Source organism: Loxodonta africana, chromosome 9, assembly GCF_030014295.1.
Source record: "Loxodonta africana isolate mLoxAfr1 chromosome 9, mLoxAfr1.hap2, whole genome shotgun sequence".
NCBI classification, from domain to species: Eukaryota; Metazoa; Chordata; class Mammalia; order Proboscidea; family Elephantidae; genus Loxodonta; species Loxodonta africana.
In genome coordinates, this window is record NC_087350.1 from 14,449,988 (window position 1) to 14,466,675 (window position 16,688).

Genomic DNA, 16,688 nt, shown 5'->3' on the forward strand with positions numbered 1-16,688 from the left:
TATTCTTTTCCTTTTTTCTAGCTTCTTCAGGTGAGACTTCGGCCATTGATTTTTGACCTCTCTTCTTTCGTATTATAAATCTTTGTAGCTGTTTTTTCCTCTGTCTACTCCTACACAGGAGCTTTGTCTTACGTATTTTGTTACATTGTGTTTCCATTACCATTCAGTTTGAAATATTTTTCTAATTTTCCTTGTGACTTTTTTTTTGCCTCATGGATTATTTAGAAGTCTGTTGTTTAATTTAAAATGTTTGGGAATTTTTCTGATATCTTTATGTTAGTGATTTCTAATTTAATTTTATTGCAGTCAGAGATCATACTCTGTCTCATTTCAATTTTTAAAAATTCACTAAAACTTGTTTATGGCCAGCATATGGTTTATCTTGGGTACATCCTATGTATACTTAAAAAGAATGTTTATTCTGTTGTCGTTGGTATTCCCACTGCTGTCAAGTCCCACAGGGTTTCTAAGGCTGTAAATCTTTATGCAAGCAGACTGTCACTTCTTTCTCCTGTGTGTTGTTGGTATAGTGATCTATAAATGCCAATTAATTTATGTTGATTAATAGTGTTGTTTATGTTTTTTATATCCTCAGTGATTTCCTGCCTACTTGTTCTATCAATTACTGAGGGAAGAGTGTAGAAATTTTTAACTGGAGAGGAGCTAGATTTGTCTATTTCTCTTTTCAGTTCTGTCCATTTTTGATTCAGATATTTTGGAACATTTATTGGGGACTTACTTACTGAGGATTGTCATGTCTTCTTGGTAAACTGATCCTCTTAATATTATGAAATGTCCTACTTTATTTCTGGTAATATTCCTTGACCTGAAGTCTATTAATATGGCCATTCTAGATTTCTTGATCGGTGTTTGCATGATGAATCTTTTTTCATTATCCTGACTTATCTGTGTCTTTATTTTTTTTTATATAAAATATACTTCTTATAGACAGTATATCTGTCTATAAGTTACAGTAGATAGTTGGCACTTGCCTTTTTATCCAGTCTGACAATATCTGCCTTCTTATGGGAATTTTTAGACTATTTACATTTAATGTGATTATCTGTATGGTTGGATTTAAGATTACTATTTTGCTGTTTGTTTTCTATTTGTCCCACTTGTACTTTTTTTTCCCTCTTATCTTGCCTTCTTTTGATTTACGTATTTTATGATTGATTCATTTTTATTCACAGCTCTACCTCATGGTTTTACTTTTTCAGAGTTTGCTCTAGGGTTTACAATATGCATCTGTAACACAGTATTACCATAGTCCACCTTCAAATAATATTATATAACTTCGGGTATAAAAGCTCAAACAGTATCCTTTTATTTCTACTTTCCTATAATTTTACTCCTACTAAAACTCCCAGAGGAGCTGACCCAAGTGGGAAGGAGTGAAGACCCCATCCTGGAAGGCCGGGACTTCTCAGCCTCAACAAAAGCAGCCTCAGTGACCCAGGCATCCTCCCAAAGACCTCAGGTTGAGAGGAACAAGCAGGGTTTGGAGAACCAGAGCAGAGGTGAACTCCATGCTGGGGACCATAGGGAGGCAGATCCCAGCTCTGTGTGGGGAAGAGGTTTCCCACACTTAGAGCCTTCAAGAGATGGAAAATGTAAGGAGCGAGCTCCCTTCTTGAGGGTATACAAGCAAGGCCTCAATTTCTAGATTCACTAGGGGGCAGGAGGGATTCAAGGATTCTCTAGCACAGAGCTGTCCAATATGTGGCTGTTTAAAAATAAAGTTAAAATTAAATCGAATTAAAAATTCAGGACTCAGTTGTACTAGGTGTATTCCAAGTGCTCAATAGCACTATCTGAATATTGCAAACAGTTGCATTAGATGACCGTGCTCTGGGGAGTGGGAGGTCTCTTGAATCCATCCTATCCTCTCCACAACCCTGGCCTTGGCCCCAGCTTGGGACTATTGCCACCTCCCTTTTTCGTGGTCCTTCTCCCCCTTCCAGTCTTTCCTGTCTGTTCCCCATCCCTGCTTCTAGAGGGAGTTTTCCAACCCAGTAATCTGCAACACCTTGCTCAACATCTCCCCATACTCCTGGGGCTTCCCTAATCTGGGGGGATGATCAACCCTCCCTACAAGTCTGCACACGGTTGCTGGGAGCAACCCCAGTTTTTAGGTGGGACCCTGAGAACACCTACATTTCTTGCACAGTGTCTCTTGGCAGACAGCTGGGGGCAAAGGCCACAGCCCCAGAGTTAATGCCCTTGGGGAACCTTCTCTCCAGGCCGCCCCAGGAGTCAATCCAGGAAAACAGGCTCCAGCTCTCTAAGTCCAGCTGCATTTGGGGATGAGACAGAATGTCCGGGAAGAGTGTGGGATGGAGGGCTAAACTGCTGCTTGCCTGGAGTGGGGTTGAAAGGATGACATTTGAGGCTCTGTGTTTGGGGACTGGGAGCCTTAGCCCTTCCCATCTGGCTATGCCACTTTCACTTCTGCTCTGGGTAGGCCCTGTTGTACCAGGACCTGGGCAGACAGCCATGGTTCTGCCCAGTCTCTCCCAGGTGGATGGTCTGACCCCCACCCTCTTTGCCTGGCCTGGCCATGCCCCTATCCACCCACCACCCTCAGGCCATAAATCAGCCCCAAGCCAACCATTGGCCTCAGGGCCTCAGCATATCTGCCCTCAGGCTGACTGAGTCAAAGGAAACCTGATAACTCAAGACCCCAGAAGGGGCCATCCCAGCTAGCTTGTCTGTCAGCTGGGCCTAACCCACCCCTGCCAAGGCTCAGTGTAGGCTCCTCTCTCACCCAGGACACTTGCATGGCCCCAGGAGTACAGACCCCTGGCCCCAGAGATGCCTCAGGTACCAAGGAGCCCCAGCCTGAGACCTAACAGCCGTTATTTCCTTCATATCCCCACTCCTGTGCTAGTCCCTCCACCTGGAGCTCCTTTCTCCCTACCCTTCCCCAGCTCTCTGGGGGCCATGCTCCCTTCCCACAAGACTCCATTCAAGCATCTCTTTGTTTAAAAGCCCCTGCTTCCCCTACTTGGCCTTCCAAAGGATGTCAACCCCTTCTTCCTCCAGGGTCCCTAGCCATTCAGTCCATTTGCCCAACCCATGAGCCATGAGGCCAGGGCTGATTGGCCCAGGGGCCCAGCACTGCCCAGTGTAAGACCGAGGACAGAGAGTGGCCTCGGTGGTGACATGTCCTGGGAGTTGAGGCACAAGAGGATAAAGCGCAGGGAACGTTGGGATCTGGTAGGCAATGGGGAGCCAGAGAAAGTGGTTGAGCTGAGAGTGACCAGAGGAAATGGTGTTTCAAAGTACGGGTAGGTTTGAGGGCAGGATGAGCTCAAAGGCCTTGGGGGCACCCAAGTACACCCCTGCTCCCAATAGCTCTTGCTTCACTGAGAGAGGGTTGGGCCTGGGAAAGGATTCCAACCCAGGTAACCCTGGATCCCTCACTCTACCCCAGGCCTGGTCACTCTCCACTGAAGAAAGGGATCTAGTGACAAGCTATTCTGGTTTGTCCAGTACAGAGGCAATTCCGGGATGCAGGATATTCAATGCTAAAACCGAGACAGCCAGCCTCAACCAGGATGTCTGGACACTCCAAATTGAACTAAACCAGTTGCCAAGACTGTCTCTGAGAGCCCCTAGGAAGTGCTCCTTCCCCTGGGTCCTCCCGAGACCTCACCAGGACCCTCTTGGAGTCTCCTTTCTGCCCCTATACCCTACAGGCCCCAAATCTCAGGCAGCCTATGTCTGCAGCGCCAGGATCCCAGGCTTGGCCTGCAAGGCCCCAAGAACTGGGCAGCTGAGGTTCCTGCTCTACCCACCACCCCCTCCCACCATATCCCGTGTGCTCCAGCTCCATTCCTCTGCAGTGCTCTTCCCTCCTGGAGCACCCTCTCGCCTCTGACTGCTATGTCTCCTTATAAGTCAGCCCTTCTGATGCCACCTGCCTTGTTTCCCTCTCCTTTTGGCTCCCTCTCCCTGCATCTTCAATACCCAAGTTTTTCCTTTCTCCATGTGCTGAAGTCACACAAACACACTCAGTGCACTGCAATTGTTCTGTGCAACCTGGACCTGGTGCCAACCAAAAACTGTCACCACACTGTGATCACCTCACACCAGGCCTGATCCTCTGGAAAGTCCTAGAGTCCTGATGATGGGAGGGCAAGGTGTGGGCAGACAGGAGACCAAGGCCCTCCCAGTGGGAAGTGACTGTGGGGGGAGCCTGAATAGGAAACATCATGAGGCGACTGTCTTAAGGCTGTATGGTGCTGGATTTGCAAAGCAGGATCTCCTTCCTGCTAAGAGCCTTCTCATCTGCACCTGCTGAGTGCCAGTGCCCCCTCCTCACCGCCATTGCTCCTAGAAACCCCTCAGGAGCCAAGTGCTGAGAAACTGATTGAAACTCTTACAAGTGGTTAACACAAGATCAGCAGGAGTAACCCACCCATGTTGTTGTTGGGAGCATATCTCCAGACTTTCCTCCTACGGAGCAGCAGGTAGATTCAGACCACCAACCGTTCAGTTAGCAGCCAAGCACTTAACCATTGTGTCACTAGGGCTTCTTAACCCGCCAATAAGCCAAACCCATTGCTGTTGAGGCGATTCCAACTCGTAGGGAACCTACAGGACAGAGTAGAACTGCCCCATAGAATTCCAAGGCTGTGAATCTTTACAGAAGCAGACTGCCACATCTTTCTCTTGCGGAGCTGGTAGTAGGTTCGAACCACTGAACTTTCAGTTAGCAGCAGAGCGTTTAACCACTGCACTTCTAGGGCTCCTTTAACCCACCAACAGGGAGAACAAATTTCCACTTGATACACACCACAGACACCTGGATACTGATGGGGCCCAGCTTATGGGGATCCCAGCCCTCAAGCATGACTTACAGTGGACTGAGTCAAATGGCCTAAGAAATAAACAATAAGGAATAAGAAGTCAAAGTAAATAATGAGGAACTACCAGTGGGTTTTTCCCTAGATGGAGTCCCTGAGTGGTGCAAATGGTTAGCACACTTGCTGCTAACCAAATGGTTGGAGGTTTGAGTTCATCCAGAAGCACCGCGGAAGAAAGTCCTGGCAACCTGCTTCTGAAAACTCGGCCTTTGAAACCCTGTGGAGCACAGTTCTGCTCTGACACACATGGGGCCGCCAGGAGTAGATGCTGACTTGACAGCTGCTGCTTGTTGTTTTTTTTTTAAGGTGAAATAAATTACCTTTTTGAGGACAATTAATGATACCAGTGAATATTGTGCAGGTACCTCGATGAGCCAGGTGTCCCTTCATCTCTTTAATCCTGTCAGCACCGGGGAGGTAAGAGGAGGCCCCTGTTACAGAGGAGGAATCAAGAGCGAGAGCACAGTCAGGCAGTTTTCCTAAACCGGAAAAGGAATGGACCAAGAAAGGAAGGAAAGAAAGACGCAGGAAATCCAAATGTGGGAAGTAGCAGCTGGAAGCTTACTCTGCAAAATGTGGGAGACCTGCTGCCCGGTCACAGAGCTTCTCTTGACGAAAAGACACAGGGATTAACTGCGTCCACATGAGCTACTACTGATCCGAGACAACACACAAGCAAAATTCTCCCTCTTCGTGGTAAAAGGACACACGCTGTAACAATTTAGAGGTGGCCTCACACGCTTACTAAATCCACCAAAATAAGTGAAAACACTAAAGTGTGGAGCGGGCAGTGCTATCGGGCTGCTGTGTGAGCACCACACGCCTCCCGGCAGGGCTGTTTCCTTTCACCACCTGCACCCCAAGGAAGTTGTCCAAGAGAATTTTAATCAGGGCAAAGACACTGGCCGGCTGAGTGTGCATTGTCCCCGCGTGTGCCAGGCCCCAGCGCTTCAGGCACCCCCTGTTGGGCTTCACCTCACTCTCATGGCCGCCTCAGGGGGTCACAGTGACCCTACCACGTTGCAGCAGGAAGTCGAGGCCCAACATCACACAGTTACCACCTCACCATCAGCCCTGGAGGCTCCTTATCCAGTTCCGGGTGCCCCACATGCGGAAACGGGGCATACCCCCCTCTTCTGTTCCTAAAAGCCCAGGACAGATCCGCTGTTTGGTAAACACAGTTTGCGGGGGGCGAGGAGGGATTCCAACTTTGAAATAACACTGGCTGGGCTGTGGGGCCGTGGGCCGGCTGGGCCGGCAGCGGACAATTAATGACAAGAAGGCTGCTTTGGGGCTGGGCGAGGGCCCAGCCGTGGCCGAGTGTTTACACGCACACTAGTCTGTTTGGGGCCTGCAAATCCGTGTCAGATGTTAATGGAAAAGCATCATTTTTCTGCCGAGGTGGCACCCCTGGCGTTGTTTGGATGAGGCGGCCAGCAGGACTCAGCCTGGGAAAGGCCTCGCAGCAGGCGGCTGACGAGGCCAAGGCTTTATGGAGGCCATTTGTCAGGCTTTCTGACAGCCTGGCCTGGGCTCACCTCCACCGTCCTCTTGCCTGCTGGCCACTGCCCGCCCAGGGTCCAAACGCCACAGCCCAGCCCTCTGTCCTTCCTGTCCTCAGGCTCTGGGAACATGTCATGGGCTGAGCCCAGCCTGCAAACATGCAAGTCACAAAAAAGGATCCACTCTGAAAAACAAAAGGAGACACACACTGGAAGCTTCTTTGGCTTTGGTACAGTTGAGTGTATACTGGGACAGACGCCTGGCTCAAGCCCTGACTGGTGGGCACACATGGCAACTTGCCCAGGGTCTGGCCTCCACCTGCAGCTCCACCTCAGCCCACTGCACTGGGGGCGGCCTGGGGGGTGTGTTCCTGCAGAAGCTCTAGGACAAGCCTGACCTCCCTGGGCTGGACAGTGTCCTGGGACATCTGCCCTTATATGTAAGCTGTTCTCTGCAGGCTGCCATGGTGTGGCCCCTCAGTATGTTCGAGAGGACACAGGGCAGGGCCCTGGGGTAGGAACACATCTCCTGCCCCAGTGCCATCAGGAAGCCAACTGGAAATGACCAGAGGGGGACATGACACACTCACACATCAAACCAGGCCCTCGGGGAGGGTGAGGGGAGGTGAGAGGCCATCCTGGCTCCATGTTGCTCACCCAGCAGAGTGTGGGAACGAGGGCCCATGGGAAGGAGAGGAGAAGGGACCTGCGTGGAGTCTGGCCGTCGCTCTCTGAGATCACACAGGCAGGGTAGGCTAGGACCCACCCAAGGCCCTTTGACCAGCGATCAAGCCTCGGAGTCAGGAGATAGCCTGGGTCAGGGCTCTGAGGGACAGGGCCTCACCCTAACCCTGGCCCTCTCCGTCATGCCCCTTCCCACGCTGCTTCCCAGCTCTCCCCAGGCATTCAACACTGACTTCTGCCTCAGGGCCTTTGCACTGGTTATTCCCTCTGCCTGGAACACCCTTCCCTCCGGCCTTTTCGTACCAGACTGTTCAGGGCTGTGTTCAAAGGTCATCTCAGAGGCCTCCCAGCCCGGACTGGCCAGTGGCCCACAGCCCCAAGTCCATAGCATCGCCCCTTTGTCACCCATTGGCAGAGGTTTGGGGACTTGACAGTGACTTGCATGTGAAAGCACATAGCAGGTGCTCAGGAGATGTGGACGTGTTAAAACCTGGTATGTCACACTGGTGCATGGTGTGTCTGACTGCATGTTTTGTCTCGTCATCACCATTGGGAATTAGCATTAAGGGGACAGGGCTTTGTGAGCGCCGGGGCACAGGTTATGTTTGTCAATCTGCATCATCGTTTTTGTTGGCCCTGGGTACCTTTCGACTCTCTCTCCCACCTCTCCCTCTCACAGCACCTGCAGCATCTAGAGGTCATGGGCACAGAGTCCAGAGACCCTCTGTAGCCATGTGTCATGGACAAGGTTTGCCCCCTGGCTAGTCTTAGTGTCCCCACCCGTGAAGCAGACTCCTTGCTCAGAGCTGCGTGGCGGGCCAGGAGCAGAGGTGGAGGGCTCCTTCAGAAAGACTCTTGGCCTGGGGGTGGGCCCGCACCAGGGCTCTTTAGATAAACTTTAAGCCCGCCTCGCAGCCTGGCCTGCTACCCTTACCCAACCCCCTCTCCTCCCCTTCTCCTGGCTGGGCCCCACCCAGCTCCAGCCCTCTCCAAGGCATCACCTGAGGTCCCTCTGCCCCCCTCCTGGCAGCCCCCACCCCTACCGCCTTAGTGCAGCTTCTTGTCCTGCAGGCCCGCGGGACCTCCCCACTCTCTCCCTCCACCAGCCGTGACTCTGCATCTCCATTTCCTCATCTGTAAAGCAGAGACAGTCACAGGACCTGCCTCAGGGTGACTGTGAGGCTGTCGTGAGACACGGGGGTTTAAAGCAGTCCTTGGCACATGGTTTCAGCACTCAGCTGATCACGACTGCTCCCTCTCTCTCAGCACCAACAACACATGCATTACTTGTTCCTACCTGTGGGTATGTGCCCCTCGCCCCTCGGATGCCACGCCAGCCCATATCCTTGTGTGGTGCCCCCCACTGGCTCCAGCCCATAGGCACTGGGCGTTGAACAAGCCAGGAACAGGCCCTGGTCCACAGGCGCCTGGCGTTCCTGGCCCTCGTCTGCCCCCTGGTGGTTGCATGGGCATTATAACCAGTTGTGTTCCAGTGGATTGTGACTCGTGGAGTCTACATTGGACCCTTTATCTGCAACTGCAGGTTCGGGCAGAAAGGTCTGGACACCTAGACAGGAGGAACTGTGCCAAGTAGCCGGTGTTTAGAGGTGCTGAGCTCCCCACCACTGTGAGATGATGGGAACACGTGCCTGATGGGGCATAGGGTTCAGGGAAAGGCTGTGCTCTCCCGCCTGGAGTGGCCCCAGGCCCTTCCCTGAGCCGGCCCCAGCCCCACCTCTGGCTTTGCCTGTGGGGCCCCATCCTGGTCACTCCCAGGTCAGGCTGCTGGCCTGTCCCAGGCCTTTGCTCTTTTGGTTGAAAGTGTCTCCATCCCCCATGGCTAGAACCCAGGAACCTCCCAGACGTGCGCTTTCCGCCTGGAGGTGTGAAGGATGGTTTTGATCCCTGCCACTGCCCACCTATGGTGTAAGGGAGCTGGTGATAGAGTGGGCCCCGAGCTGGCTTGAGCCCTGGCCCAGCTGTGCCCAGCCGTAGAGCTCCAGGGCAGTCAGCCCCCTCCTCTGAGTCTTGGTGTCCTCCTCAGTATGTGGGCTAAGACAACACCTCCTTCTGGGTTGTAGTCGGCCTTGGGGCAGGGGGAGGCTCCAGGGACACAGCACAGCGCCCAGCAACACAGGGCGTGACTGTGGAGTCCCGCTGTGCTTTGGAGAAGTGGGGATAGGGCAGTGTGTTTATTTATGCTGTGTTTACTGGGCAGGCCCCTGGCTGCACCTGCCGAGCCACCCGGTACCATTTAACGGTGTCTCAGGCTTTTTTTTTTTTTCTCAGTCTAAGCCAGGGTACGCTGCAGGTACAAAAAGCCCCAGAAGCCCAGAGGCTTACCACAGGAGTTCCTGGTTTGCTTTTGCAAATTCTGTTGCTGGTCAGACAGCTCTCTGAGGCAGCCTTCTTACTCAAGGGTCAAGGGTGCTGATCTCAAGGGCTTCAGGGCTGCCACACAGGCGAAGGGAGAGCTGGGTAGTGGTGGTGGTGCACAAGTTTGTGAATGTCCCAGCCCCTCACAGCTCATAGGTCAGAAGGGCTGAGCAGTGATAATGAGTGGTCAGGTCACCTGCAGAGAGCTCCCCTGGCACTGTGTCATTAGCGTGCAAGCTGAGGCTGGGTTAGGCAGGGCCTGGGAGGGTCTTCTCTGAGTCCTCTAGGCCTCTTGCCCACGTTATGCCATCTGCACTTCATAGAGTTGCAGTGTTGGAGGCCATGGCTCGGAGTCTGGGCCCAGGCCCAAGAATAGCCATCCTGGCTGCCCATGCTGTGAGTCCTCAATGCCTGATGTGGGCTGAGGACAGGGCAAAGGTGAGGGGAGGGTGCCCCACGGCCATTCAGGTAATCAGGGAGAGAAAAGCCCAGACAAAAAGCACCCTGGCTGAGGCCACACTGGATAGTCTGTAAAAATGGACCATACTGCTGGTGGGGGGAGACAAGCCAGGTCACAGAATCCCTGTGGACCCCAGAGCTGACCCTCCTGGCCTACCCTGGGGAGGGACAGTGCCCCGTCTGTTCACCTGCTAGGTGAGGGCCAGGTCCGTGGGCCTGTTTCTGAGCCCCACGGTCCTCTCTCCCAGGCCACAGACAAGGTCCCAGAGTGGAGGAGAGAGGGGCCTGAGGACTCCTGTCCTGGGCTGCCTGACAGCACTGAGCAGGGAAGAAGAGCAGCAGACTCCCCTGCCCAACGTGTCTACCAGCTGTGCAGCACACCCAGCAGCAGAGGCATTACAGATATCACCCTAAAGGGCATGCCCACAGGCCCGTGCACAGACACACGCACAGAGGACCCAGCCAGGGAGAGCAAGACGCCCGCCCAGGCCACCACTTCCACAGGAGGCACTAAAGGGCAGCACAGCCAGCTCAGTGAGGGCGGCCCTCCCTGCCTAGAAGTCCTCAGGTCCTCACCTCTCCACGACCCTTGAGGAGGTCCCAGTTCTGACAGCACAGCCTCAAGGACACTAGGCCCAGGGGGCTTGACCAAGCGGCGCATGGTGGGGGATTTAGGGCCCCAGTCTGCAGAGATTGTTCTAGGGCTACCACCCCAGTACATCTGTGGAGCTGAGGGTGAGGCGACCCCTGGAGAGTCACAGGGCAGAACCTAGCTGGATCTGGGCAGGCCAGCACTGCTGCCCAGAAAGGCGTGAGCCCCCATCCTGGGAAGCTACCCACCTCTTGCTGAGACCCAACAATGCCAGAGACACTCGGCCACCTGGCAGGCCAACTTGGGCCTAGGACGCCCCCTGGTGGCAGCTGCCTTCTGGGCATGGAGCCCAGACCCACCCCACCCCACTAACCTCAGTCTTCAGTCCTGGAGGGCCTCCTCCTGGGGCTCAGCCTCAGTGCAGGAGCGTCTACCCCTGAGCATCCTACAGAGTGGCAATGAAACCAGGGCTCAGAGAGAAGGGGCCTGTCCAAGGCCACACAGAGCTCTGCTCAGCATCTCCGCTGGGCTCCCACAGGGGGCTCCAGGCTCAGTCAGGGTGTCCATAGGGCAGCCTCCACCCACCTCTGCCCACATGGGGCTCCAGGCTCAGTCACGGTGTCCATGGCAGGTTCCACCCACTTCTACCCACAGGGGGCTCCAGGCTCCGCCAGAGTGTCCATGGCAGCCACCACCCACCTCTACCCACAGGGGGCTCCAGCCCCAGTCAAGGTGCCCATGGCGGGGCTCTACCCACCTCTACCCACAGGGGGCTCCAGACCCAGTCAGGGTGTCCATGGCAGGTTCCACCCACTTCTATCCACAGGGGATCCAGGCTCGGCCAGAGTGTCCGTGGCAGCCTCCACCCACCTCTACCCACAGGGGGCTCCAGGTTCAGTCAGGTTGTCCATGGCAGGTTCCCCCGACTTCTACCCACAGGGGGCTCCAGGCTCGGTCAGGATGTCCATGGGGGCTCCACCTACCTCTACCCATGGGGGGGCAGCTCCAGGCTCCGTCAGGGTGCCCACGGCGGGCTCCACCCACCTCTACCTACAAACTGGGTGCCCTTGTCTGGCCCTTTGGTCTCCAGCCGCTTACTGTAGTAACTGGGGGGGGGGCACTTTCAGCTCATGAGATGACTTGAGGACCCTTCCCAATGCCCACCTACCTCCCTGTTACATGCTCAGACCCCACCCACCTCCAGGGCCAGGATCTGCATCAGGACCTGCACCTGGTGCGGGAGGCCCGCAGCCAGTCTCTGTGGTATTAACCTAATTCCCGGTCTCACTGCACTCTCGGCGCTCAGAGTGGCTGCCTGTAGGTAGTTAACCAGTTGTCTCTGATGTTGTGTCTGTCCCCCTACTGTGGCCCTGCCACCACCCGCCATGGGTGCACTGAGTGCCCCTCATTGTCCTCGTGTTGCCCCAATGCCTCTGTAAGGGGCTCCAAGTTTTTATTTGTTTGCTGGTTTTAAGTAGGTGTAGACTGAAGCCCTGAGCGCACTTGCTGAGTGCCTTCTCTGTGCCAGGTCCCACCCTGGGGTGCACACAGGTGTGCCCACTGAACTCAGACCATACCTGTGCCTGTGAAGTTCTGAGGAGGCCTAGGGGCTCAAAGACTACCCTCCCCCGGGCCCACCAAGAGCCTCTGCCCCCTCCAGCAGCCTAGCTGAGGGTGGCTCCAGCCCTAGAGTGCCCAACAGGCAAGGCCAGACTGCCCACTACTCACAGCCAGCCCCATGATACCCAGCCACCTGCCCACCAGGCCATCTGCCCTCTCCTGGAAGAAACCCCACCACACTCACCGTCAAGATGAATGACACAAAGGCCACAAACATGGTTCTGTACAAAACCTGAAATATTTTTACTTTTTTAAAACTTTGATCTAAGTTGTCTTAGACCTCATGGACTTGATACAAGAGTAATATGAATTGGGAAATAAAACACTTTAACAGCCACGATAAACTTTGTTAGAAATGTACATGTTGCCAAAATAATAATAATAATAAAATTAAAAAAGAGAACAGCTGGATGTCCAGGTTAAGTTATATAAATGCCCAACAAGGACAGGGGCAAAGAAACTTTAAAAACACCAGTTCTGAGTAAGTCTGGGACCCCATGAGGCTCCTCCTCCCCCAGCCTCATGGTTCTTGGGACCACGTCCCTCCTAACAGGACACATGGGCGTTAATAAGGCCTCCGCGAAGCTGTTTCTTGTGGATGTAACATCCGGATAATGGGTATATAAACAAAGCTCTTAAGAAATGTACAAATATAAAAAGCTACAAACATTAATAAATTACATCATCACAAAACACAGAAACACTTCACAAGGTGCTAGTAAAATAACTGTATCCCAACCCCCTCATCATACAAGGAAAACAAAGAGCTGGTATTAAAGTTGAAGACTCGTCTTTAAAACGTGTCTGCAATACATCTTGTGTGTAGGATTCGCTTCTGTGGAGACAGAGGATAAGGCTGCACAAACATCACTTGTTTTTCAGGCAATACCTTAGTTCCTAAAAGGAAAAAGTAAAGCTAATAAAAAGAAAGAAGGAAAAGAAAAGCATTGGAACCCAAATGTTTTATAATACTCGGCAAAAAACTCGTATAAATGTTAATGAAGGACTCTATAGAAAGAAATCTCTAAAGATACTTTGACTCTTATAAAAAAGAAGTTATTTAAAAAGCTATTTACACGCTACATTCTATGAAAAATATGTTTCAGGAAATACATCTAAAATTAAAATCCAGGATTGCCTGAGAAACAAATCCAGCCTCTCTGTGCCGATGGGTGGACACACCTTTCAGGTAGGATCCACGCACTCGACACCAGACGCTAGCACACAGAGACAGAGCAGTGTCTAATCCATTCGTCCTCGGCCCACCCCGTCCACCATCCTGGCCAAGCCAGTCCCAGGGTGGGGGTGCCATGGCTGAGAGTGCTTCTCCAGGAGTGTGGGCCACCGGGCTGGGCCAGGCCCACCCATGTGGCTTAGCCTGGGGCCCCGGACCCCGAGACGTGGCTGAGCCCGTGCCTTCCCAGGGCCCCCACAGCGGCTCCTGTCCGCTAACACCCCGACCTTGCTGCCCGTCCTGGTGCCCTTGTGCTTTCCCCGAGAACTGCTCCTGTGCATTCAGGGCACGGCCCCCCATCCCTCCTGCCACCCACCCACTGGGAGGATGCTCTCTGGACTTGTCTGAGAACCACTCCGGAAGAGAAGGGGGCACATTCACATGCCTCTTTCTCTCTTTCTCTCTCTCTCTCTGGTGTCCTTTGCCTTTTTTTAAGCCTCTGGAGGCTACCAGACTGTGACCAGCTCAGACTTTGGGCCTGGTGAGCTTTGGCTCACACATCCTTCCTCGAAGGACTCATGCTCCCCACAGGGCTGCAGAAGCCCTGCAATCACACCCACATTCAAGGGGTGCCTAGAGACTCTCCGGAACCTTGAATGGTCCTCAAACTAACAGGGCAGCTTTTGGGGAGCTGGTCACTCTAAGCAACTGGAGATAGGACGTCTCTATTCAAAACGAGGGACAACTGTGCTCGGCACGGTCCTCCTGCTCCAGGTAGGAACACTCGTGTGTGGGGGATGGTGGCCAGGAAAAAGCGAGCCCTCCCTGGGTGAGGTGGTGCAGCCACAGTCCTAGGGGGGCAGATGCTTTAGCGGGGCTCCAGGGGGTCCTGAGCGGAGCAGAAGAATCCCGGCTTTCCAAACTTTAAAGGAGCAGTTTTCCATTCCGATGGATTTTCAAAATTTTCCCCAGCCTTTGCTTGGCGGTGGCCATGCCTTTTTTTGTACGTTTACCTAAAGGGATGGGGGGAGGAGGACACAAAAAGAAAGATGAGTAAAATGGCCAGAGAAGCAGTATCTAGCCCTGCCAAGGCCAACAAACAGGGCAGCCCTGGGCACTCACGATCCCTTCTGGAGCCCTTCCCCCATAAAACGGGCTGTGAGGCCCTTGCTCTGGGGTCCCCGTCTGCCTCAGAAATCACACACTACTGACAAAGCACCCAGCTCACAGGCTGGGCCAGAGAGGGGCAATGGCAGTGGGGCCAGCAGGCTGGTGATATGCAAAAGCCCAGATATCCCCAGAGGCTTTCACCCCAGGCCATGGTGGGGGTCAAGGGTCTGGCTCCAGGACAGCACCATCCTTGTGATGTGGGGCTACTGCCCCACCTGTTGGCAACACAGTGGCCATCTCAAGCCACTGCAAGCCAGCATTCTACACAGTCATACACGGACGACCTGGCCAGCTACCTGACCTCCCACTCCACACAGAGCCGCCACCTACCCTGGGACTTTGCTTTCCCATACCAGCCTCGCCCGAGTGCCATTCCCTGTCCCTGACAGACCCCCATCCCATACCGCCTCCAGCCCACCCCACAGTGAGGACGGGGTTCTGAGGAGCTGGACCGAACTCCTAGGCACCCAAAAAGCCCCTTTCCTGGCTCCAAGCCCAGTGAGGGCCTGTGTCTCTGCATCTCTAGAGATCACGTCTTCCACACACTGGCTGGCTACATCCTCCGTGTGTTCCCCTGCATGCCTGGATGCCCTGGGGGCAGCACTTCGAATGAGGGGGATCAGCACCAGGTCTCAGTGCTCTGCGATGCTGGCCAGCGCACTCCGCTTGCCCCTGACGCTGTGACCTACACAGACAGAAGCCCGGCCAGGGCCATCCCCCAGTAGGCACGTACCTTTGGCAGCGGTATTGTTGTTGGGGGATGAGGCAGAGGGCCGCCTCTGCGTGAGGAAGACCCCCGGGGCCATGGGCTGGGAGGCACGGCCAGCCAGGGCCCCTGCAAAGGTGCCTGCCCCCGCCGTGTACTCGTGGTCCGCCAGGCTGCTGCTGGGCACCTCCGGCAGGGGCTCGGGCGAGCTGCTCTCCTGGGATGCCTGGCTGCTGGCCGTGCTGGTGCTGGCTGGTGTGGTGGAGACCAAGGAGGCAGAGGTGGAGGCTGAGGAGGTGGAGGCTGAGGCGGTGGAGGCCAGGGAGGCGGAGGCTGAGGAGGCAGTGCTGGCGGGAGTGGTGGAGGAGGTGGAGGGGGAGGTGGTAGTTGGAGTCAGCTTCTTTTTGGTGTTCTTTTTCTTCCTGCTTTTCTGCTCCTCCTTTGAACAAAATACGCCCGTGACCCAGTGCATTCTCAGTCCTCAAAGGATGATGCAGCCCTAACAAGCCTCGGCCCAGATGCCAGCAGCGCCAGGAGCCCCAGCTGGGGAGCCTAAGCAAGGGGCCCTGAGGACCAGGAGAGGCCAGCTGTGCCTGCACACCAGCCCAGGGCTCCCCAGGGCCACACAGAGGCTGCAGAGTGTCTGAAGGACTGATGCCCCGCTGTCCGCCTCTTTCCCTGTGCGTGGCGCACCTCACCGCAGGGATTGAGGTCAGACACAGAAGGCACCAGGATGCACTGTCATCACTGGGAGGTGGCTGGAGGGGCTTCACAATGGGGCTTCACCTGAGGGGTGGGCAGGTAGGACAGGCACTCCACCTAGTCACCTATTCTGGGCCCCTGTAACTCCAAGGGATGACCCTGATGACTCAGCGTGAGAACACTCACCTTGATTCTATCAGTTCCCTTGGCCCTAAACCAGACACACCACTCAGGTACCAGGGAGTCAGTGAGGGGCTGGGCTGGAGGAGTGGGGCGGGCACGAGATGGCCACTCCTCCCTGCTCTGAGGGGACAGCGCCCCCAGGAGCAGAAGGGTCTCTGCACAAAGACACCTCCATGCCCAGTCGTGGGTCCTGGCTTCCCTGCCACCTCACAGCAGTTTTCAAGGAGAAAAGTGCCATCCCAGTGGCTGGGGCAGAGCGGCCCCTCTCCTCTTCCCATGGGTCCCCAAGCCCCTGACGTCTAGGGGCCCAGGGGGTCTGTTCACAGGACTGACAGAGCCCTGTCCTCACCTGCTGGGAGAGCTTGGCCGCAGCAGCCGCCAGTCCAGTCTCAATGGAGGCCACTCTGGTCCCCTCACGCACAGGCCTGTCCTGCCGTGGCACTGATGGGCCAACCCTCGCTGCAGGGAGAGAAGGGTCAGCCACCTTGGCCATGCACTGTGGCCCATCCTCCCTCTGTTGGGTGGAGCCCCTCCTGCCCCTGCTGAGTGAGCCTGGGGTACCAGGTTTCCAGGAGTTCAAGCCACCTCAAAACAGGGGGTCACACGGCAGACCTGGACAGGAAACTGAAACCCCAGAGCCCGTAACAAC

The 16,688-nt window shown here is 54.6% G+C and overlaps 1 protein-coding gene across 2 annotated transcripts in view; it reads right to left on the reverse strand.

Annotated features, from left to right (window-relative positions):
• Positions 1-12,662: 12,662 nt before the first annotated feature.
• Positions 12,663-16,688, reverse strand: part of PHF2 (PHD finger protein 2) — an 86,731-nt gene continuing 82,705 nt past the window's right edge. For both annotated transcript variants that reach the window (XM_064291050.1, XM_064291049.1), the window contains exons 20-22: positions 16,389-16,498; positions 15,182-15,593; positions 12,663-14,291 (exon numbers count right to left, since the gene is read on the reverse strand). In XM_064291050.1, coding sequence (XP_064147120.1) covers positions 14,203-14,291; positions 15,182-15,593; positions 16,389-16,498 — 611 coding nt within the window. In that variant the 3' untranslated portion in view covers positions 12,663-14,202. The remainder of the gene's footprint in view (positions 14,292-15,181; positions 15,594-16,388; positions 16,499-16,688) is intronic.